Source organism: Haemaphysalis longicornis, unplaced genomic scaffold, assembly GCF_048455015.1.
Source record: "Haemaphysalis longicornis isolate Haplotype H1 unplaced genomic scaffold, Haemaphysalis longicornis Haplotype H1 scaffold_14, whole genome shotgun sequence".
In the NCBI taxonomy this organism is placed as follows: domain Eukaryota; kingdom Metazoa; phylum Arthropoda; class Arachnida; order Ixodida; family Ixodidae; genus Haemaphysalis; species Haemaphysalis longicornis.
In genome coordinates this window covers 32718102-32742009 of record NW_027526245.1, presented here as the reverse complement: position 1 = coordinate 32742009, position 23908 = coordinate 32718102, and the positions used below count along the sequence as shown (strand labels likewise).

The 23908-nt window shown below is 46.6% G+C and overlaps 1 protein-coding gene across 1 annotated transcript in view; it reads left to right on the top strand.

Annotated features, from left to right (window-relative positions):
- Positions 1-23908, top strand: part of LOC144164833 (uncharacterized) — a 145651-nt gene that overhangs the window by 113554 nt on the left and 8189 nt on the right. Inside the window, 3 exon segments of the mRNA XM_077695094.1 lie at positions 1372-1477; positions 5599-5729; positions 15491-15629. Coding sequence (XP_077551220.1) covers positions 1372-1477; positions 5599-5729; positions 15491-15629 — 376 coding nt within the window.

Here is a 23908-nt window from a genome sequence, read left to right as displayed (position 1 = left end):
TTTTTGCGCAATTCAAGTACAGCATGGATCACACACTCGCCCAAACCTACTGCCTACTAAGGGTCTCTATAAGCACAGCACGTGAACCACGATTTACGACTGCCCCACGGGTTGGCCACGTGGGTGCGGGGGAGGGAGCTGGCATGGAGAGGGAAGAATGTCTGGAAAGAGAAGGGGAATGGGTCGTGTGTGGTGGGGGGAAAACAGCAGGGAAAGGGACAAGAGGGGAATTCAGCTGGAGGGAAAGTAGAGGGACACAATGGAAAATGCGTGCAGTACGGGGGATGGGGATCCAGGGAATGGCAAAGTGGTAAGGGAAAGGGAAATGAGCAACGATGGGAGCAGGGGGTAAGAGGAATTATAGCCGCAGGGTGGGGTGAAGGGAGGTGAAGAGGGGAGGGAGATTACAGTCTGAAGGATGTTGGGACGGGGAGGAAAAGGCCGAAGAGCTGCAAAGCGTGAGGGAGAAGTGGTAATGGAGGGGAAGGAAAAAGGTCTAGAGGAAGGTGGAAGAAGAATGGGGAGGAAGCTGAGGGGAATAGGAGAAAAGATATGGGAAGGGAAGGGATACACTACTGCGATGGCTGTTGGAAGTGCAAGAGGAAAAGAGGTAGGGTACGATTGAGAGGCTTTGGTGAACAACGGTTGGAGATGCTAGGAGGGAAGCAGGAGAGCGGGGGGGCATTGTAGGGGAAGTGTGGGAGGAGCGTACATGAATTGGGGAGGAAAAGAGAGGAAAGATAGGGTTGAGCATTGGCGAGAGAGGCCTATAGAAAAAGTACCAGGAGAAGGAAGAGGGGAGGGTAAACAAAGGAAGGGAACAAAGACGGTGTTATGTGATAGGAGCCGCAGAAATGCTATCGTCTTTCGACGTCATTTGCAGTGAAGCAGGCAGACACGTGGCCATCTTCTATGCTTAATTTTTGTACGACTGAAATTTCCTCTACCTTACGTCACTTCTATCTGGTTCTCGGGGGTTTGAGCCATTTTCAGCACATTTGGTTTGAGCCTAGTTTGAGGTTTGAGGGGTTTGAGCCTATTTCAGCACATTTGAGCAGTACAATAATGTGTGTGCGTGTGTGGGTGTTTGCACTGGCAGTAACAGTGAAACAATTGCTTGGTGGTGAATGTAGGGATATATAGTTATCAAGACGGCGTGGGGCTTAATTATCAGTGCTTGTGAAGATGTTAATTGACTGTTGCCGTTACTACAACAGAGGCGAGGTCCTATGCTGCAATTTGATCAGCTATATGTAATGCTGCTGCGGTTGAATGGGCCAGCTCGTTCTTGGGGACATCTCTAAACATTTCTCCGCTGTTGGCACCCACTGGTAGAGCTTCACGGGTCGGTCTTTGTGCTTTTTTTTTCAGGTATTTGGGAAGGAGTACAGCATCTTCGAATTTGCAATGCCACTCTATACACCTGGCCCCACGGTGGAGTGGGAAGAACCATGCGTGGACATCAGCTGCCAACAAGGTTGGCCTTGGCTTTTGAACCTTTCCCTTTCACCTATCAGAGGGGCTCTGTGAAAAGGTGTTCCGACCATCACACACCGAGCTTTTGAGGCGCTTAGTGCTAAGAAAACACATCTCATTTAGTTTCCATTTATCTACGCAATTGTTTAGAGCGGATTAGTTAACATTGTGCTATGTGAACACCATGGAATGGATTTAACCAGTTGATCTGTAGTGTGGATGGAAAAGATTGCAAACATTGGGGAAGGGTGTTTACCACTTCCCAGGCAAACATAATTTAAGAACATCATCCGGGTTACCTTATCTGTTGCTAATCACACTGCCATGGGTTTTCCTAGTTCTGTTGGTAAATTGATTTGGAATGTGAGTGCCACTGCATTTCAAGCTACCAGCCTTACAGATAGAGATGTGCAAATATTCTAAACTTTTAAATATCAGAGCAAGTATGTTCAGGATTGAATCAAATACCGGCGATTGTGTGAACACTTTGAATAATTTGAAAATTTCTATCAAACTCAGATACAGGAAGTTAACAAACAAACCTAAGAACAAACAAGTTACCTAAGAACAAACAAAAAATATATTCTCTGTAATAACCTAGGTGTCAGCTAGGTTGTACTTTGAGTTTTAAATTTTCACAGTTACTGGTCCACTGCCAAAATACACCACCTGCTTTCAGTAGCAGTGGCTCACTTTTTCGCCATGCATTGCTGCAAACAGGTGAAGGCACGCAACAGTTTTGGCTGGTGCTTGCGGAGCCGTAGGATAAAAGCGAAAAACCCTTGAGAGCAGCGGGAGTGAGGTGCCAGCTAGCTGCTTCGTGCTCTCGGAGCAAACGTGAAGAGCGGGAAAAGAAAAACGGGGAAAAGGAAATGCTCAGCAGTGCCTGTCTTTGTCTCCTCGTGTTCTTAGTCCTTTTCCCTCTCTTTTTTGTTTTCGCTGTTAAAATTTGTTCTATAGACATGACCGGCCGTGACACATACTGAACAGACATCCGGGAATAAGTTTGGCACATCAGACGCCCTTCGAAATGCAAACACCTTGTGTAGAGGGCTGCAGTTAACTGTAGAACTGGTAACATTTTTACTGATTCAAGAATTGCTCAGCACAAACAATTGTTTTTTTTTTGCCTTCTGCACGTACAATTTGGAATAGGAAGGTGCAGAAATTTAGACATTTTAATTCAAGCACCTCTAATCAGGCTTTCTTTTCCATTTTTTTTTTTGCACTCTAGACTGAATTTTTGCTAGTTGCTGTCTTGTTAGATAAACTGTTTGATAAAACTACTGGGTTTGCGCTCTTGACCCTCTTACTAATCGCTTTCTGCGGTGCATGTGCAAATGTTTCATGGGTTCCTCGCATAATAATACATTGGGGGCAACAACCATTGCACTGCTGAGGCTGCAACATGTTGTTTCGCAGCCTCGCCTGAGCAGTCCATGGAATGGCGCGGAACGCATTTAAAACTGTTCTTGTGCAAGGCAAGCAAGGGTGCGCGAACTTTTTTTTTTGGTCACAAGTAACTACTAACACTCATGCAATGGAAGCCACATTATGAGGCTAAAGAGAGAGCGCAGCACTTTGCACTCCTCATTCTTTAAAGGAGCCATGAAGAGAACATACAACTTCGTTTAACTTGAAATAACTAGGATGCAGTATCTTACTCAGCTCCATTACAGCCACAAAAGGTGTTTTTTAACTAAAAAAAGCAAGAAGTATTTAAAAACTTTCAAATTTTGTGCCACAGTGACGTGTTATGAGCAAGAATGACGTCATACGGGCCAACAGTAAAACATCATTTTCAGTGCGTTAACTCCACGTTAGCATTCAAGTGATGCGGTCAAATGGAACTATAGAGGCCCCATTACAGACGTCCAGTCATGTGTCGTCGCGACAGGTCAGTTAGGCGGCCGCCAATCGCACAAACAAGGTTCCGTGACGTCATATAAAAGTTGCGGGAAATTGGCTAGGGGGTCGCGACTGCTTCACACGTTTTCTTTAACATCTCCGTTATTTGTTCGAAGATTGCGATGATATTGGCATCATTGCATTGTTATCGGGACTAAGCAGTCTTTCTAATAAACCCAACTTGTATTTTGTCTTCATGGCTCCTTTAAAGGAGTACTGACACGAAATTTCTCGCTTTCAGTTTTTATGCTGTAAAGAATACCTATTAACCCAGTAATTACGAAAATCGAACCGAAAGCCGTCAGCCGCCAACACAGAATTAATTATAGCACGTTTATTGCAACCAATTTCAAATTTGGTCGCCGCGCGGGAAAATGGCCGTTTGAAGGCCAGCCTGCAAGCGGGCAGCCTTACGTCACGGTCTCACCCGTGACGTCAGGGACGTTTTTCTTTCCTCCATGCGTTCGCAGCATCGTCTGCTACGATTGTACATGGTCCGCGACTCGCCCGCGCAGTCGACATGTCGTCTGAATCTTCAGACTCGGATGAGTCACTGCCACCCGACAGACGGAACAACTTTATTTGTCCAGGCGATTAGGCCGGCGATGTCTTTGCCGTCGTCCGTTTTTTAATATCACTGCGGCTCGAACCGGCGCAGACCGTGATAGCAACAGCTTGTCGCCACTCTTCTAATCAATCTGATCACGAAAAAGAAGCTCTACATGCGAGAAACTAGATGTTAGTGTTTAGTGTGTTGAAAATTGTGCTAGGAGTTGTTATCAGAGCTGAATTTAAAAGTGGCGTTCAGATATTTGCCGCGATGTGAAGCCTACGCTGACCGGCAGCGGAGGGGTTCGGCGCTCCGACCCAGCACTGTCGGCAGCACGGTGCGGCGAACGGCCGAAAGATGGCGCCACCTGCGCGCTAGAATCAAAACAGGCCGCGGCAGATGTCTTGGTCACCGATCGCAGAAACGGAAATTATTGCCAAAATAAAGCTTCATATGCGAAAAAGGGGATGATAGTGTGGTGAAAAGTTGTGTGGGATGGTCATTCGCAGTTGTACAGATACCAGCGATCAAATAGTCGCCACTATACTAAGTTCCCAACACCCAAGGTGACCCGTGCAACCCCGAGCCCGCTGGCTTGGGCGACAGTTCTTGCGGCCGCCGGCGTGCACGAACTCCACGAAGTCCACGTTTAGCGCTGCATGTCATCGCGTGGAAAATAATGCATCTTGGCGTCGTCGTCGATTTGCTCGGGCAGGCTTCCACGAGCAGTACTTCGCATACCGCGAACTTGCCATAGCACAACTTGGGCGAGCTCGGCGACGCGCACGCGGTGCCCGTCGACATCGCGCACCACGCCGTTTTCGGCACCAGTGCCAAACACCACCATGCGCCGGCAACGAACTGAAGAGCAAAGACATCGAACACGCAACGTTTACAAGCATTGCTCACACAGCTACGCCCACGTCTCCTGCCCAAACGAATACCACCGACAACAGCAGCGCAGGATATCGTTTCCGGTTCTGAAAACGACTATATGACGTCACCCTGAACCGGCCAGACACGTAGGCCAATGTCTCGTCACGCCGAAAGCGATTGCGCTAGTGCTGCCGATTTGTGGAAGCTCGCGGCCTGGACAATCAAAATCGATTTTAGATGTGATTCTGGCCTTGGATCGCTGCAAACATTTCTGTGGGGCATCTGTACAAACTACTGAAGCCAATTATATCATTTTTTAGGTATCAAAATTTGGTGTCAGTACTCCTTTAATACTTCATTAGTAACTCCAGTGCACAAAAAAAGAACACAGGCAGAGGAGACAAGGCGAAGCGTCGACTTCCAAATGAATAGATGCACAAAAGATTAGAAATACAGAAAAGATTACGATAACGGACCAACTTAGTGCTGTCGTCAATCACTACCACGGCCGGAATTCTTTTTTAAGAACGCTGCGTTTTTTTTTTTTCAACAAGGCTATCGATGTCGTGCTGACGCACTCGTCTATATCTATGGTTGTGTTTCAACCGCCTCCGCTTTCTCGCGTGTGCGTTCATTTGAATCGAGAAACAAGATGGCCTAATTTTCAAAGTACTGCACACACCCACTTTCAGTTCAGCGATTTGAGAGGTGCCCTTTATTTTGTTTCTGCGTGTTGTTTTGATGCTTACATAGCCCCAAGTTGACTTGCAGTCTGCTTTCTTTGGCAGAAATAGTCAGCTCCTCTGCTCACTCCCAAGCACTGGACAGCGTAGAGCGCGTGGCCGCAAATGACAGCGCTGCCTCTTCGTCGCTCGCAACCGATCACAACACGTGCGTCATCAAGGAGCCCTCACTACAGGTGAGGCAGACCACTAAACAGGGCAGCTTTGGCATCGAGTCGCATCAGGCAGCAGTCCCACATCAGACAGCTGCGCATATTGCGCAGTTTTGATACGAATTCGTTTTCTTGCACCAGGCTGCTCTAAAAGCTTGAAAATTGCAAAAATTGCGCCAAACTGCTCCAAAACAGTTCAACAGCCAAGGATTTTAACGCTCCCGTCAGTTTCAGTGGGGGAAAATGCTTACTGGCGGCATAATTTTCTGGCGGCATAAAATTGTCCCCAAGATAGTTTTTTTTTTTTCGGAAATCGCAATGTCGGGTGGCCTATATTACATTCTGCGAGTTTTTAAACCTTTCCCATCGAAAACCATTGCAAAGTCGTGTAAAAAAATACTTCGGTGTACTGAAGTGACAAATTAGTTGTGTAAGTTGATGAAAAAACAGGAATTTTCGGAGCGCCGTTTCATCGCCTCCTGTATTTTTACAATGTCAAACGCATCCCGCGCTTCCCAATGGGAGTGACTGGTACGCCTGCAGTGCCCACATTTCGCAAGGTGGGGCCCCGAACTGAACCGGGATCACGCAACCGTAACTAAATCGAGAGCGGCTTGTGCCTGGTTACTACGGCAACCGATGTTTGAGATTGTCAAAGTAATGGCGCTCGCGCCAGAGCTAGAAAGCTCAGAGCCGCGGTGGACCATGTTTTGCCAAAGTTGCCTCTCTCCACCACGCCTCGCCCCAAGCTGAACTGGTCACATGACTGAAGCGCTGGGATAGCTACCGTTTGGGGGCATAGAGTTTTATACTCTATGTTTGGGGGAGAGGGGTCGGAGTAGCAGGAGAGTGATTGGGTGGCGGTACGGGCTGATGAGTCATGGCATAGTTAAAATACAGGAGGCGATGGCCGTGTCTCCGGAACGACATTACTGGGCGCCGCCATCTTGCAGTGGTGAAGATTGGAAAACATGGCCGCCGGGCGAAGCAGTTGCTCGTGTTTCAAGCAGAGTGCTCTTCGCAAAATCCTCCCTGTTCTGTGTCTTCGCCGATTTCTACCGTGGTTTTGGTTGTGGGGGTGACTGGGTTTACATGTAGTCGTTTGATCTGCTGCGCGCGGGAAGTTGCGCGACTTGACAGACGAGAGTTCATAAAAAACAACGTGGTGCCCGCGAATTCGCCGTGTTTCGGCCTTGAGTATGGGGCGCGGTACGTGCTTGAAGTGAAATTTCGAACTCGTTGGGGTGTTATAAAACGCTGTTATTGCTGCCTTCGACAGCTTGCTTGTGAGCGGTGGGAATGGGACGATCGACACTGCAGAAGTGACGGCGCAGGCTGCATCGCCGAAAATGTTCAAGCAGTGTACGATAGCGGGACAGGCTATTATTGCACGCTAGCAATAAGGGTACATCTATCTGAAGTGAAATTTAATCCGAAAAGGGAGTGGCTAAACATACCAGCGTTACTCAAATTACGATCGTGGTGAACGTGCATCTTGATTGAAGTGAGAGGTGGTGGGGTAAGACGACTGTCACCCCGCTTTGCACAACTTTTGCCGTGACTCTACACTTCTGTGTTAAGCCGAGCCTGGGATTACAAAAATAATTTCGGCATTCACGTGATAACAAAAATGCCTTACGATTGCTTAGTTTTTTCAGTTCGATATTTCCAACGGCGCTCCACGCTATTTATGCATAGAGTGTAAGAATTTAAAAATGGTTTGTGAAAAGGTAGTGCAGTAGAAAAAAAACTATTGAAATGCTGTTTCAGTGTTATGTACGTTCAAAACTGATTACAAATTGCACTTTCCTCCCTTGAGTTGCCAAAAAATTTGATTTTTTAGGCTCCTAAGATGACATAATAAATGTCATTCTTCTGCTCAAAATCAAAGTTCTTTTGCTCCATAATCGAGATTTCGCTGCTCCAAAAACTGCTCCCAAATCTGATTCACCTGTCCCACCCCTGCATCCTTCACTGTGCAGCAGTACACTAATCGGAACCCCTTGTAATGAAAGATGTTATGTGACAACGAGGCAAATGAGATGCATGGAGGATTTGAGTGATGATGCATTTACATGATGTTGCCACAGAGTGATGCGATCTATTTACAAGCGGTATTTGGTAAAACTTAGAGCGCGATTAGACCTCCCATGAATACGCCAATTAACCCTCGGCCCTCAGTCCCCAGCGGCTGCGAAGCAACTGACCACGGCGGCGGTCAGACCTGTGACGCAGCAGAGGGTGCTAAGAATCCCTGGATCCGGACAGGCCGCCAATGCTTAGAGGGCATTAAATGGGATGTAATAGGGCTTAGCTGGGTTAGGAGGGCAGGCGAGGCATTTACGGTGCTGAAAAATGGACACGTCCTATGTTACCGGGGTCTAGAGGACAGAAGAGAACAGGGAGTGGGATTTCTAGTCAATAAAAGCATAGCTGGCGACATAGAAGAATACTATAGCATTAACGAAAGGGCAGCAGGTCTTGTAATTAGGCTCAATAAGAGGTACAAGGTGAAGGTGGTGCAGGGCTACGCGCCCACATCCAGCCACGACGACCAAGTAGTGGAACGCCTCTATGAAGATGTAGAATCGGCAATGGCTAAAGTAAAAACACAGTATACCGTAGTTATGGGAGACTTCAATGCTAAAGTAGGCAAGAATCAGGCTGGAGACAAGGCAGTTGGGAACTATGGTCTGGGCTGTAGAAATAGCAGGGGGGACCTACTAGTTGCGTTTGCAGAACGGAATAACCTACGCATAATGAATACCTTCTTCTTTAAGCGGGAGAGTCGGAAGTGGACCTGGAGGAGCCCGAATGGGGAGCATAAAAATGAAATAGACTTCATATTATGCGATAACCCTGGCGTCGTGCAGGATGTGGAAGTACTCGGAAGGGTAAGGTGTAGTGACCACCGTATGGAAATATCTCGAATTAGGCTAGATTTGAGGAGGGACCGCAACAAGCAAGTACGAAAGAAGCCGATAAATGAGCTAACAGTAAGACGTAAAGTAGAAGAATTCAGGATCGCGCTGCAGAACCGATATTCCGCTCTTAATGAGGAAGCCGAATTTACGACACAGGAAGCCAGCGACAACCTTACACGCATTATCACGGAGTGTGCAGTAGAAGTCGGGGGCACTATGGCTAGACAGGATACTGGCAAACTTTCACAGGAGAAGAAAGATCTAATTAGGAAACGGCAAACCATGACAATCTCTACCGCAGCTGACAGAATAGAACTAGCGGAGCTTTCGAAGTTACTCAATAAGCGTAAGACAGCTGACATACATACGGAAGTATAATATGGAGAGGATCGAATACGCTGTAAAGAACGGAGGTAGCCTGAAAGCAGTGAAGAGGTGTCTTGGCGCGGGGAAAATCAGATGTATGCACTTAAAGATAAGCAAGGCAATGTCATCACAAATAGGGATAAAATAGTCAGAGTGGCCGAAGAGTTCTATAGGGACCTGTACAGTAGCCGGGACATCCAGGATAATGCCGAACGAGACAGTAGTTCAGAGGATCCCACCAGTAACGACCGAAGAAGTAAGGAAGGCTTTGAAAGAAATGAAAGGGGGCAAAGCACCTGGTGAGGATCAGATAACAGCAGACCTCTTGAAGGATGGTGGAGGAATTGTACTTGAAAAACTGGCAAACCTGTATACGCAATGCCTAATGACCGCAAGTGTACCGGAATCTTGGAAGAACGCGAACATCATCATAATCCATAAGAAAGGCGACATGAAGCACTTGAAAAATTACAGGCCGATCAGCTTACTGTCAGTCGTCTACAACGTACTTTCCAAGGTAGTCGCTAACAGAATTTCTTCAACCTTAGATTTCAGTCAACCTAAAGAACAAGCAGGGTACCGTAAAGGTTATTCAATAATGGACCATATTCACACAGTCAATCAGGTGATAGAGAAGTGCGCTGAGTATACTGAACCCCTATATAGATTATGAGAATGCATTTGACTCGGTCAAAACCCTAGCAGTCATTCAGGCTTTACGGAACCAGGGGGTAGATGAGCATTATGTAAGTATACTAGAGGATATCTACAATGGGTCCACAGCTATCATCATCCTCCATAAGGAGAGCAGTAAAATACCTATAGGAAGGGTGTCAGACAAGGAGACACAATCTCTCCAATGTTATTCACAGAATGTTTGCAAGAAGTATTCAGAACTTTGGATTGAGAACAGGTGGGAGCGAGGGTTAATGGAGAATACCTCAGTAATTTCAGATTTGCTGATGACGTTGCCTTGATAAGTAACTCGGGGGACGAATTGCAAAGCATGCTTTCCGCACTGGACGAACAGAGTATAACCGTGGGCCTGAAAATTAATATGCAGAAAACTAAAGTAACGATCAATAACCTCGGGACAGCACAGCGGTTTGAGATAGGTGGCGAGGCAGTGGAAGTGGTAAGCGAATATATCTACTTAGGCCAAGTTGTTAAACCAGATCCCAACCATGAGGCAGAGATAATTAGAAGGATCAGAATGGGGTGGGGTGCATATGGCAGACATTCTCAGATAATGAATAGCAGCCTACCATTGTCGCTGAAGAAGAAAGTGTATGACAGCTGCATCCTACCGGTACTTACCTCACTAAGAGGGTTCAACTTAAATTGAGAACGACTCAGCGTGCAATGGCGCGGAAAATGATAGGTGTAACATTAAGGGACAAGAAGAGAGCGGAGTGGGTCAGGGAACAAACACGTGTTAAGGACATATTAGTAGAGATTAAGAAAAAGAAATGGACGTGGGCAGAGAATGTAATGCGAAGGCAAGATAACCGCTGGTCATTAAGGGTAACAGAGTGGATCCCTAGAGAAGGCAAGCGCTGCAGGGGGCGGCAGAAAGTTAGATGGGCAGATGAGGTCAAGAAGTTTGCGGGGATAAATTGGTCACAGTTGGCACAGGACCGAGGTAATTGGAGAATAATGGGAGAGGCCTTTGCCGTGCAGTGGGTGTAGATAGGCTGCTGATGATGATGATGAGAGCGCGATTGAGCAAGGACGAGAGAATGATGACAAACACATCAAGGAGTCCAACCTCATAAAGATGGTGCAGGCCTTCGTCATCTCGCGCGTTACATACGCATTGCCGTTTCTCACCCTGCGGAAGACGGAGCAGGAGAAAGTTGATAGCCTCATCCGTACGGCACACAAGCGAGCGCTCGGCCTCTCCCAACACACATCAACTGCAAACCTACTGCGCCTCGGGATACACAATACCCTCTCCGAACTTAGAGGCACAGCGAACCGCACAGCTAGAGAGGCTTTCTCGCAGCTCTGCCGGTCGGTGCATCCTGAGGTCTTTGGGCCTGGTACCCCAAACACCACACTACACGCGACTTGTTGCCATTCCGTCTCCTCTGAGGAATGTCATCAGAGTGTCCCCAACGCCTAGGCGAATGCACCCCATCCACAATAAGGAACGCCGTGAGGCAAGAGCGAAGGTCCTTGCCAAACAACACCCACCGGGGTCTCCTGTGGTATACACCGATGCCGCCCCATATCAAGACAGGAACGCATCGGTACTAGCGGTGGTCGACTCCAAGGGGAGCCCCATCGCTACAGAATCTGTAAGCTGCACTTCCTGCACAGAGGCAGAGGAAATGGCAATTGGTCTAGCCATAGCCCACAGCCGGTCTCCGCATCTTAACATCATAACCGATTCTAAATCGGCCGTACTAAATTTTTTAAACGGCAGGGTATCATCTAGAACCTTGGCAACCATCTCGCAAGGGCCCACACCTCATAGCCGGACCTTCCGCATCATCTGGTGACCGGCACATTCTGGCCTGATGGGAAATGAGGGAGCCAATGAGACTGCTCGAGATATGGTTCGCCGAGAGCCTCATAGGACTCCTGAAGATATCCCGCAACCTTTCGGCTATAAGGACCGTCTCCATACTTTCGGCGATATCCTTGACCATTTCCGCCAGGATCGGACAATTTTTCCACCACCGCATCCATCGCTCAGTCGAAGGCATGCAGTCCTTCTCAGGCAGCTCCAAACATTATCATTCCCCACTCCGCATCTCATGTCCATCATATATCCTGGCGAATATAAGGACGCTTGCCCCTTTTGTTCTGTGGAACGAGCATCACTTCACCACATCATTTGGTCATGCCTATTAATACCCGCATCACGTAGAAGAAATCATCCCATCCTTCATAACATATCATCCTTAACCGAGTGGGAGGCTGCCATCTCTAGCCCAGCTGCCCACGTGCAAGAAGCCCTCGCCCAGTTGGCTGAAGACACCGAGCTCCCAAAACACCGGGAGCCCCGCTGTCTAGATGACTGAGCGAACAGCTCAGTGGTGCAATCACCACAACTTTTGGGCAAAATAAAGTTACTACTACTACTACAAGCGCTCACTCGCAACAAGTTTTATTGGAGGCGTCGTCTCTTCATCATCATCATCATCACCACCAGCCTATCTACTCCCACTGCAGGGCAGAGGGTTCACCCATTATCCCAGTCCAATTATCCCGGTCCTGTGCTAACTGCGACCAATTTATCCCCGCAAACTTCTTGATCTCATCTCCCATCTAACTTTCTGCCGCCCCCTGCAACGCTTGCCTTCTCTAGGGATCTACTCTGTTACCCTTAGTGACCAACGGTTATCTTGCCTTCGCATTGCATGGCCTGCCCAGTCCATTTCTTCTTATTAATTTCTACTTATACGTCCTTAACACGTGTTTGTTCCCTGACCCACTCCGCTCTCTTCTTGTTCCTTAATGTTACACCTATCATCTTCCGTTCCATTCCCCGCTGAGTCGTCCTCAATTTAAGTTGAACCCTCTTAGTGAGCCTCCAAGTTTCTATACACAAAAAAGTTCCCGGTGCATGCGCTCAAGAACACCACGAAAAAACACTGGTAAGAGAGCAGAGAGCAGCTTTCAGAAATTGAAATTCACTCGCTTTCAGTAATACCGATGTCTCATTGACGCACTGGTCTCCTTTCTTCTTGATATGAAGGGTTCTAAAAGCTCCCTGGTCATTGTGTTTTCGCTTTTGCCCAGAATAGTAATCTTCTCTAAGAAAGGTCTGCATTTCGACTTCAAATCACTGAATGGCCTGCACTGATCACAACGCACTGGTAAATGCGTGCCGGTACATATGAATTGGGCTACAAGCGGCCATGATCCTTTAAGCCATAAGCCCATAAATTGACTGTTTCATCATTGTCAGTGATGGGTCCCGTGGATTTATGCACCAGTGTCCACTTGTGCTTCCCGTAGCAGTATCAATGACTGCTTCAGCAGTTTCTCGTAAGTGACGTGCTTCTTCTGGAAATGTCAACAAATGCAACACTCATCCCCTTTGAAGGGCATGCTCATAAAGTGGTCCAAAGAAACGCAAATTCCAACTGCACAAAATGTTGCCACTGGCACGTCGGCCATTGAGCAAAAGTTGTGCGCACGCAGAGGGTTTGTAGTCTACTAAGCTCGCGAGAGGAATCTATTGCGGCCGTGTGCCAGTGGAGGCCTAGTGGCTAATCCGGTATGGCATTGGCAGCTAGTGGTTCGCAGTGGCAGCCTAAAGTATGGCTGCACATACTTGCGTGAGCTAGCCAGTGTTGGTGATACAAAGAACAAAATATGTGTGGAGGAGGCATTGGGGTCCCTTTGAGCTTGAGAAGCTTTAGACACGTGCCTTAGCTTCTCAAGCTGAGATTTCCCAAGCTAGATGGCTTGTGTGGTGCATTTAAGAGATGTGATAGAGAGATAGAGAAAGTGTCTACCAGTCAAGACGGGACTAGAAGGCCAGTAACTTGGTCGAGATTTGATCTAAGAAATTTTGGACGGAAATAATGGCTTAGGGAATTTTTCTCAACCATGAATGTGGCGGGAACCCCTTGCAGGCTGGCAAATGTGATGGGGGAACTCGTATGTCAAACGATGTTTGTTAATTAATGTTAAATGTCAAACATTCAACACTTTCAGCTAAAGTCGCCCATACACCCATTGTATGCCTGCCTTTTGTGTGTGACTTGTACTGATGCATGTCATATATTATCAAGATCTTGCAGCTAAAAGACACCCAAACACCTGTTGTGTACAGCCTTCTTGTGTGTCTGGCTTTTCTGTATAGCTGGCGTGCTGTGCAGCAAGCCAGCCCTAGACCATGGGCTAAGTGAAGAAGTTATTCCCTTTTTCACACCAACCAAGGTTAGGCATAAAGGAGAAAACAATGGGGGGAGAGTGAAATGGCCTCCCCTATTTGAGAACCATTGGACTAAGACATGGCAAGAGAGGAACAATGTCATGCATTCTTGGGCAGTAACGCATTATCGGTAACTACAGTTGAACCTCGTTATAACCAACACTGCTATAGCTAATTATCGGCTATAGCAAACAAAATACGATTTTTGGTTACTCACGCTTTATTTCAATCATGCTTATTCTTTTATAACGAAACTGAAAGTGTGAGAGCGGCCCGTGATATCGGATATAACGAAGAAATATTTGACCAGGAGGCTGAGAAGCTAATTAAAATAACTCCCCGTAGTCTGAAACTGCAGAAGTATACGGGCAATTTTGTTCGTAGACACTGTGGAGAACTTCATCCTGCTCAGTACTGTGAGTAGCCACCAGATGAAGATCACATCCTACATCAAATAAATAAGGACGCAGGCCTGTTTTGTCCAGTAAACTTTGTTCTGTTTTACTTTCACGTACTCATGTTCGGGTCATTGACCACGAAATGCAATAAGGATTACCTTAAGGGTTATCTTGTTTATAGTAGGTTCGAAGCCTTAAAAAAGGCATTTTTGTATCAACCATTTTTGCGCGAGCCAGATTGTCAAGTCGCTATAGCCAATTTTTGCCTCTACTTGTACGTATAACAAATATTGGTTATAACGAACTAATTTGCTGTCCCTATACTAATTCGTTATAATAAAGTCTGTATATACTTTTTTGCAGTAACTTGTAACTGTAACTGGTTACTCTTAAGTTGGAGGAACTTGTAACTGTAACAAGAAATACTGTTACAGTTACTTCCTTGTATTAATGAAAAATTATCGAACAGCTACAGCCGTCATAGGCCAACGCCTTTCTTCTCTACCTTTCACCTTTCCACAATATGGCTGCTTTCACGGCTTAGAAGACAGAGGTTCGAGGTCAGTTTTCAGTGTTATTTTTAAAAACATTGCCTTTGTCCTGACTCGAGCGGAACCCAGAGAAACTCGCATCTAGACCTCTGCCGAGGAAGGAAGCTGGCCTGCCCTTGTAAAGAACGACCACCACAGAAGGGCTCATTGAGAATTGCACCTGTGATGACACAAGGGCTTACCAGGAAAAAAGTTGATGCAACAGAATGAAACGTACATTACAATTTTTGGTGTGAACCTCAAGTTTGCCCCCCTTTGGGCCCCTTCACCTGGGCATTTATTATGGGCAAGGTTTTTACCACCCATGTCTTGTAATGTAAACTGTATAATTTGGTTCATGATCTGTTACTTAGTTTTGTACAGTAATAGAAAAGTAATGACGTTACTTTTTCACAGTAACTGTAAAAAGTTACTTTTAGAAATTCTATAACTTAAAACTGTAACGAGTAACTTTTTTGACTGAGGCAACTAACTGTAACACTGTTGCTTTATACTGGTAATGTGTCTATGTCTGGTGACATGGAAGAGGCCTTTGTTTTGCCGTAGATACAAGTGTGCTGGTGATGATGACGATAGCAGAGCATAGTCGTTGTAAAAGGTGATGTGTTGGCTAACATGTGCTGAAAAAGCCTCTGTCTGCCTCGCTCAACAGGAACCGGCGGGTGACCAGGACTCCTGTATGCAAGACCAAACGGAGGCTACTGAGTCATGCACAGAACAGGCGGTAGAAGATCCTGTTGAATGGGAGTCCCCAGAGCCATACAGATTGCTCCTGCTTCAGGCCTTGGAAGGTAAGCCGTGAGAATGCTTTAACGTTGCGCTTGGATGCGGTGTGAAGGGTGTCTTCATTATCAAGCAATTGATGGCAGCCACACAGAGTGGATCCCTAGATCCAAGGGTAAACAGAGTGGACCCCTAGAGAAGGCAAGCATGGCAGGGGGCGGCGGAAAGTTAGGTGGGCAGATGCGATCAAGAAGTCTGCGGGGATAAATTAGTCGCAGTTAGCACAGAACCGGGATGATTGGAGATCTGTGGGAAGGCCTTTGCCCTGTAGTGGGTGTAGACAGGCTGATGATGATGCTGATGGCACAGTGTGCTGCAGTTATGGGTAGCAGCTTGCAGAGGAGGACACAATAACTGGGAGCCTCCTCTCAGCTGACTGTGCAGCTTCTTGGATGATCCAACTTGCACAAAGACGACGACAATCATCTTGGTGACCGGTCCTCGCGTAATGCTATATTCTGAAACTGCTGAGTGGTGGCTGCTGCTCCTGTGTGGCGCCTGATTAGCAAGGGCTCCTGCGCAGTTGTTGTGCCACATAAAAAATGTGACCTTACACGTACTAAATCAACAATGCGTCTTAACAGCAAAGCTGCATACCAAATCATTAGAGTTTGGTGTCTGCATTTAAAAAATACCAAGAAAATATCAACCGCGCATGAGCACGTGCCCATGGTGACCTCCCAGCAGTTAAAAATAAAACAAGAAAATGCTGAGCGCTCGTGTGTGTGTGCCTCACAGTGGCCGCCCAGCGTCTCCGGCACACTTTCGTCAAGCCAAGAATGCCCACTTAAGGAGATTGGCCAAGATTGCGGCGACCACCTGGCAGTTAAAAAAACAGCAAAATGCCGAGCACCTGTGTGTGCGTACCTTGCGGCGACTGCCCAGCGTCCTCGGCGCATGTTTGTCAAGCCAAGCACGCCCACTTAGGGTGAATAAAAAAAAAGAAACGAAAAAAACTCCAGCATTCGCCATTATCGGGGCAACACTTGCTCTGATCGAGAAAGACGTCGAACGAGAAAGTGATGTCGAATGATAATCACTTCCAAAAAAATGAAAGAAGCTCACATTTATTCGCCCCAAGATCGAATACAGTGAGCACCTGGTGGCAGAGAGATGAACCCATCCCAGTGTGGACACTGCTCTTGCTTCAGCTGTTAATTCACGTTGCGCGCAACACAAGACGCACGCTGAACACGATAAAAAAAAACTGTTTCGTGCAGCTGCTTGTCTGCAGTAAGCAATTGCATGATTACCTGTGCGGATTTCCTCTCTGAACGCCATAATCACGGGCCGTTGAGGATATATAGCGCGCTAGTTTTGTTCCACGAAACATCGTCGCCGTGGTCATCCATTGCAGCTTAAAACGTGTCAATACTAGTGCTTGGCGTCAGTTGAAAATTCTAATTTGGTTAATCGGTAGGCTTAAATCGGTTAATGAATCGATGAATCAGTTGCATTGATTTTAAGAAAAAATTGATAAAATTGTTGCTTTAAAATAATTATCAAATTATAATAGTATTAGCAGTATGCTCCTGGGCCTGTTCACAGCTTTTTGTAGTTGTGTGAGGGAAGAAAAGAGGAAAGGGGATATTTTTGAGCTCACCTCCACACAGCCCAGTGCGGCGGTAGGGGAGTACAGGGACTGGAGTGAAAGGGTGGGGCGGAAAGGGAGAAGAGGGAAAAAAATTACACCATCTTCCCGTGGGCAACCCTGATGAGCATCGTGGCGTTTCCGTGTGGTTCCATTGTGTTGCCGTTATGTTGAGTGATCTGGTTTTTACTAGCGCCAGAGGGAATCCCGCGTCCGGGTCCACACCGGTGGCAAAGACACGCAAGTGCTGTTGTGTTACGGTGAGTAGGCGGTGGTTCTCGAGGCGCCGAAACTCGTCCATCATGTTCTTGTCGATGTTGTCTCTGTGGTAGAATCGGTAGTCTCCGTCAGCTTTGGTGAGGTAAAGGTTGTTGACATTGGTGCACCGGCTGAGAGCAATGTACACGCCCTCCTCTTCGCAGCTTTGTTGTTGTTGTTGTTCCTTGATAATGGCGCATACCCAATCAGGGGATCGGCCAAACATCAGTCGTTAATTCGAATGAGATTACTGCCTAGGTGGATGATTCAAAGAAAATTAGAAAAATTTGGAAGCTTTTTTTTTCTTGTGTTGCAGTAATTGAGTTTGGAATTTGGTCAATATTGAAACAAAAAAAGAAAATAAATAAATAAATAAATAACCAAATAAAGAAAAATAAGAAGAACAAGGAGAAGAAAGGGAGAGGAGGAGGAGAATAATAATAAATAAATAAATAAATCAGAAATGGATGCTTTTGGAGGGCTCAGTTGAGGTGCCAGAATAAGATGCGAATTAGGTTGTAAATCTTTTGGAATTTTCTATGAAGCGCAGTACAGCAGAACAAACATCCCGGCGGCAATATCCCGTTTCTGAAGCCCCAAATGATAAGAGAGCCGGTCACTGATAATGCCAACCCCAGGCGATGAAGCGGCACTTCAAGGAGCTGACGTCTGAGGCTTGAAAATCGTCGACATGACAAAAGGAAATGGTCGACAGACTCTTCTTCATTACAGTAACTGCACATGGCAGACTGCGCCAGACGAGACCTGTGGAGGTATCTATTCAACTGGGGCACACGGCATCGAAGGCTCGTTACAATGGCCTCCAGGTCGCGTGAGGGGCACCAATTCGGATTCCAGGAAAATTTTAGATGAGAGAAATCTTGCAATGACAATAAGACTGATTCGTGCTGCCCTTGCAGCTTCAACAATCTGCGGAATCTTACGGCGGCTAATAAAGGCGTTGTCTCAATGACATCGACAACAGTCCCGGAGAGTGCTACCCTTGCCAGTGAATCTGCGGTCTCATTAAAGGTGATTCCCGCATGCCCAAGGACCCAAAGAAGGTCAACTTCAGTAATATGAGGTGGCAGAAGGGATCGAAATGACCGTAGAAGAGCTGAGTCTTTAGGAGAAGAAAGGGCTAAGCCTACGGATAGGGAATCTGTAATTATAAGTGGAGACGACACCGATATGTCAAGCTTACGTAGTGCCAAGACAATTGCCAAGAATTCCGCATAGAATATAGGGATATAATCCACCAGACGAACCGAAAAGTACCAATTTAGGGAAGGGGAAACTATACCTATTCCGGATTTTTCATCTCGTTGAGAAGCATCTGTATATATGATAGTACCTTGCTGAATTGAGGCCACATGATCTTGTAGGATACTATTGAGCAATCGGGCAGGTAGCATTTTAGCATTTTGGGGAAAGATGTTCCGGAAGTTGACCGTTATCGTATGACCCCTATCAAGAGATGGAAGTATGTTATTGAGCGCAACCCCTAATGGAGACACCAAGCTTTGTGCTAGAGTAACTTGCGATCGATAGGACCTGGGCCACTGGGCCGCCAAAAACACAGCTGGCTCAGCTACAAAGATAAATTGTGCCCTGTTCACCCCCGCGCCATAGGCTCTCAGGAAAGTATCCACAGCGAGTATTCGAAATCGGTGTATCAGAGGGGGAACTCGGGCTTCCAAATAAAGTAACGCATTAGATGCGTTTTTAGGCAGCCCTAAACAGCAGCGAAGAGCCTGGCGTTCCAGAAGAACTAGGCGATGGATCTTATACGTAGCAGCACCCGAGAATAGAACACACCCGAACTCTAAAATAGGCCGCACGTATACGGCATATCATCAGAAGAGATTCACGGCGCATTCCCCTCTTTCTATGGCTAAGGCGCCTCAACATGCCCACAGCACGTGCTCCTTTAGTAGCTATACGTTCTATATGTGGACTCCAGTCAAGCTGGCTGGTGTATACTACCCCAAGGTATTTTAAAGAATCAACCTGGGGTATGATGTGCTGACGGTAACAGAGAGTGATATTAAAGGAAAAGGTGGGCTGAAAAGCTAGCATAGAGCATTTCCTGGAATTTATAGTGAGAGAGATGCTGTCTAGCCAGGAATCTAAAGTATTCAGATACGACTGCATTAATACGTACAGCTCGTGTATGCCTGAAGCAGACGCGAAAAACGCGATATCGTCGGCATAAACATAAGTCTTGACACCCGAAACCAAAGGGACCGAGCTTAACAGGATATTAAAAAGAACCGGCGAAAGGACAGCTCCCTGTGGTACACCTCTTTTCTGCCAGGGCCGAGAAGAACAAATGTTGCCCCTCTCACACCAGAACTGCCTGTCCTTTAGGAATTCACACAGCCATGCTATAATGTATCTAGGGAAATTTAATTTCTCTAAGCGAGCCAATAACACCGGGTACTCCACGCTGTCGTATGCTTTATCCAAGATCACTAGAGCCGCAACCTGTTTATATCGACGGGCAAGTTTTATACGACTTTCAAGGTCGATGTGGGCACTCCAAATAGAACAACCTGGGCGAAATCCAATTTGACTTGGGCTGATGATATTATACTCAGACAAAAATTCCATAATTCGGTGAAGCAAAATCCGCTCAGTTAGTTTTATTACGTTAGAAGTCAGAGAGATAGGCCTGGTATTATCAACAGCGAGGCCCTGACCAACATTCTTCGGTATAGGAAGTATTTTAGCTAACCGCCACCCATCGGGAATCCATGCATTCCTGAGAGAATAATTAATCATACTCAGCAAGTCATCCGGTGCCTGATCGTATAGTAGTCTTAACATTTCAGTAGTAATATGATCCGGACGAGGGGCCGCAGCTGGCATTTTCGACATAGCATCAAAAAGCTCCGCATGCGTAATTTCTGCGAAGTCCTCTACCACTATAAATGGAGGAGACGAGGTAGCTAGAGAAGACGAAAAACGAATTTGCAGACCCCTAGCAATCAGCTCTAGAGACTCGGAGATTTCACTGGAAGATAATACTATAGAGTCTGAATTTTCAGATTGGGAAACCGCTTTCCTTGACCGAAGAAATCGATAAAGGGCCCGCTTATTAGTGGGTTCAGAAAGAATTCAGCAGCGGTGACAGTCGTAGGCCTGTTTGGCATTAGAAACTGCTCGTTTGAACATCGCGGAATGATACTTATAATTGCTCCAGTTCAGCGGGCAATGGTTAATGCAAAGCTTCTTCCAGGCTGCCTCCCTGCGTCTAAAGCAGCGTGTACATTCTTCATTCCACAAGGGGCTAGGTGACACAGCTCCCTTAGACCGTACTTCAAATAACGAGGACTGTGCCGAAGTGGTTAGGGCAGCACAAAGATCCGACACCCGTTCAGTTGTGTCTTCTGCGGACAGAGAAGATATGGCCTCCTTAAGATAGATCTGGAATTTCTTATAATCTACAAAAGTGCAACTTCGCCGGACGAGAGAGCGAACAGGGCACTGAATATCAAACAATATTGGAATGTGGTCACTGCTAGTCCCGCTGTCAACAGTAGACCATGAAGAAACTTTAACACCCCTAGAACAAATAGTTAAATCTAAAGCCGATCGAGTTAGTCCCTGTATGTAGGTAGGAGAACCCGAATTTATACATGCCAAATTGTTGTCCGTCATCCAATCTAGCAAGCGAAGACCGCAGGAATCCGTTCGGTATCCCCAAGAAATATGGTGGGAATTAAAGTCTCCCGCAACAACAACGGGAGGTACAGTCGCAGCAAGAGCGAGATCTAGGGGTTCTGAATCAATAACCCCAAGTGGACAGTAAACGTTCGCCAAAAAGAAAGGAAGACAACCCGGAAGTCTGATCTAGCAAAACTTCACAATCTTATCTTCGAAGCTGGAAGGATACTTTGGCCTTATGAGCGAATTTTGTCTTCTCGTTCTTCTTCTTCGGCGGTTCCCCTACGGGAAGATGACGACGGTGGTTGAACGCGAACCTATCTCGTGATGGATTCTTTGGTTGGCCAATCCCTAGGGGCATCCTGCCACAATCAGCATCAGAGGCGCTGCGGACGGGGCTGGTTGAGCTGCAAGGCGCGTGGCGCTTCCCGCCACAGCTTTCCCACGGGAAATTCAGCATCCCCCTCTAAAGTTTTCATTTCGTCGTTTCCGTTGACGTTCAACTTCGCGTGCCTTCGTTGTATTCTTGTATTACAGCGCACTACAAACAGGACATAGGGAAGGACGCAGACACAGCGCCGACTAACAACTGAAGGGTTTATTGGGAAAGTGCACATATTCATCGTCAGAGTGACAAGTGCATCAGCATGCCTTCTGTAGCCCTATCAGAAAAAGAACTAAAATTTCTGGCCAACCGTAAATGAGATGAGAGTGCATACTTTGTTCACACTTGATATTGGTTTTGTATTTGTTTGCATCGTATATATATGTGCACTTTCCCAATAAACCCTTCAGTTGTTAGCGCTGTGTCTGCGTCCTTCCCTGTGTCCTGTTTGTAGTGCGCTGTAATACAAGAATGTCGAAATACCAACTCGCGCATCAGTCCACATTCGTTGTATCAGTAGCTTCTTGACGTAGTTTGAATGAGTCAAGGACATAAAACGCGTTCGTAGCACTTGCTCCTGTCCCGGATTTGTAGCGTAGTGGGAAGAGCACCGCGTACCTCCCGTTGCGGCCAGAGAGTCGTGGGATCGAAACCGGGCGCCGGTAACTATTTCTTTTTTTTTATAGTGTAGTATCGCGGAGCTGTGGGTGTAAGGAGGAGAGTTGCGCATGCGCAGTGTGAGTGTGGACGGCGCCGCCATCAACGACGGAGGACCAGGCGAGCCTAAGAAATGCTCCGCATTTAAAAAATGGCCGGCAGGCTAGCACACCACAGACATCCCAGATGATCTGACCATGTCATCATCGTGGCGCTGATGCGGGAGGGATGCTTATCACCGCATTCGTCACTCGCACTATTTCTAGAATCAGAAACATTGGCACGCGCCGTAATTGCAGGAAGTGTCGATTAACTGTAGTTTACTTATGCTGCAGTTGGTTTCTATAACAGTGAAACAATGGGAGTGCCCGCTCGCCGTTTTTTTCATTATGTATATTTGTATTTAGAGTAGCCATTTTCCTGTCTTTCTTGGATATCAGCTCGCGGTTTGAATCAGTATACCAACCCCGAGCATACTAGCATAGCTTTTCGTTCTGAAGTAAGGCAGGTTATTTGAACATGGATATGACCCTCGACATGCTTGCGCATAATTTAACCATGACACCCTTGTTTCATTTCGCTCATATTATACTTCAACCAGTTGACCGATAAAAAAATTAATTGTGACTAAGCCGTTTATCGATGGATGGAAAAGTTAATCGATCAATCACCCACCCCTAGTCAATACACTGTTCCTACAGCGTGTACTTCTCTTAACGATAAATGGAGTCATCCACCGTCTTTAAAACATCAAAGGATTTTGTGCTGAAGTTGGCGTGGTGGTTATTTAAAGGGACACTGAAGTGAATTTGTCAAGCTCCCGTTTTTGCTTGCACTGCGTAGACTGGCTCAAATTAGCTCACTTTTCATCGTTTATCCGGTTGACAAATCGGTAATTATTTTACACAGCGCGAAAGAAGAAAAACTACTATGCGCGGTTTGCGGCGGCCGCACCAACTAAAGCTGTGACGTTGGGAGGAGGGAGCACCGTGATTGGACGATGCCCAAGGTTAGCAATCAAACACGTTTCGGTTTCGGTTCTGTAAAACACAACCGATGGCGTTGTTGGATGGGCATTCTCAATATCTCAGTAATCATCGTACCGCGCTTCTTCTGTGTTGTCGGCTGTAAAATGCGTAAGATAAGCCTCCCAGGACGGCTTGGAATCGTAGCATTCACTAGCCAAGGCCTACGCAGTGCATGAACGCCCTCCGCGTCCCCGCATACGCTCAAATGCCATGCGCTTTCCCCCCATATTTGGAGTTTGCCTCACTCATGCCTGTATCGTAAAAAGCGTGTTCGCACCAGGCCAAGGGTCTGTTGATTCTGGCCTGTGCCTACTGCCCGCAAGCAGTCGGTGCTTATGGCAACAGCACGCCAACGAGAACTCGTTAGCGCGCCAGTGCCAGCCTGCACGCGTTCCGTGAACTAGTTCGTGGAGCAATGAACGTTGCGGCCCAAAAAAAGGTGAACACAGTATCGAAAACATCGGCCGAAAACGAAAAAGTTAACATATAAAAAAAGCACGCACCCGCGGTGATTCGAACTCGCGGCTTGCAAAACACTTGCAATGACATACCCAGCGCCCTAGACCACTCGACCACGGGGCTTTTTTTTTTATTTATTGCAAAATTCAACAAAAGCACTTCAAAACATCATATTCTTTGCTGACCTTTGTAATATAAGGTATATATTGTATAACCAGTTTACACTTTTATTTAGTTTTG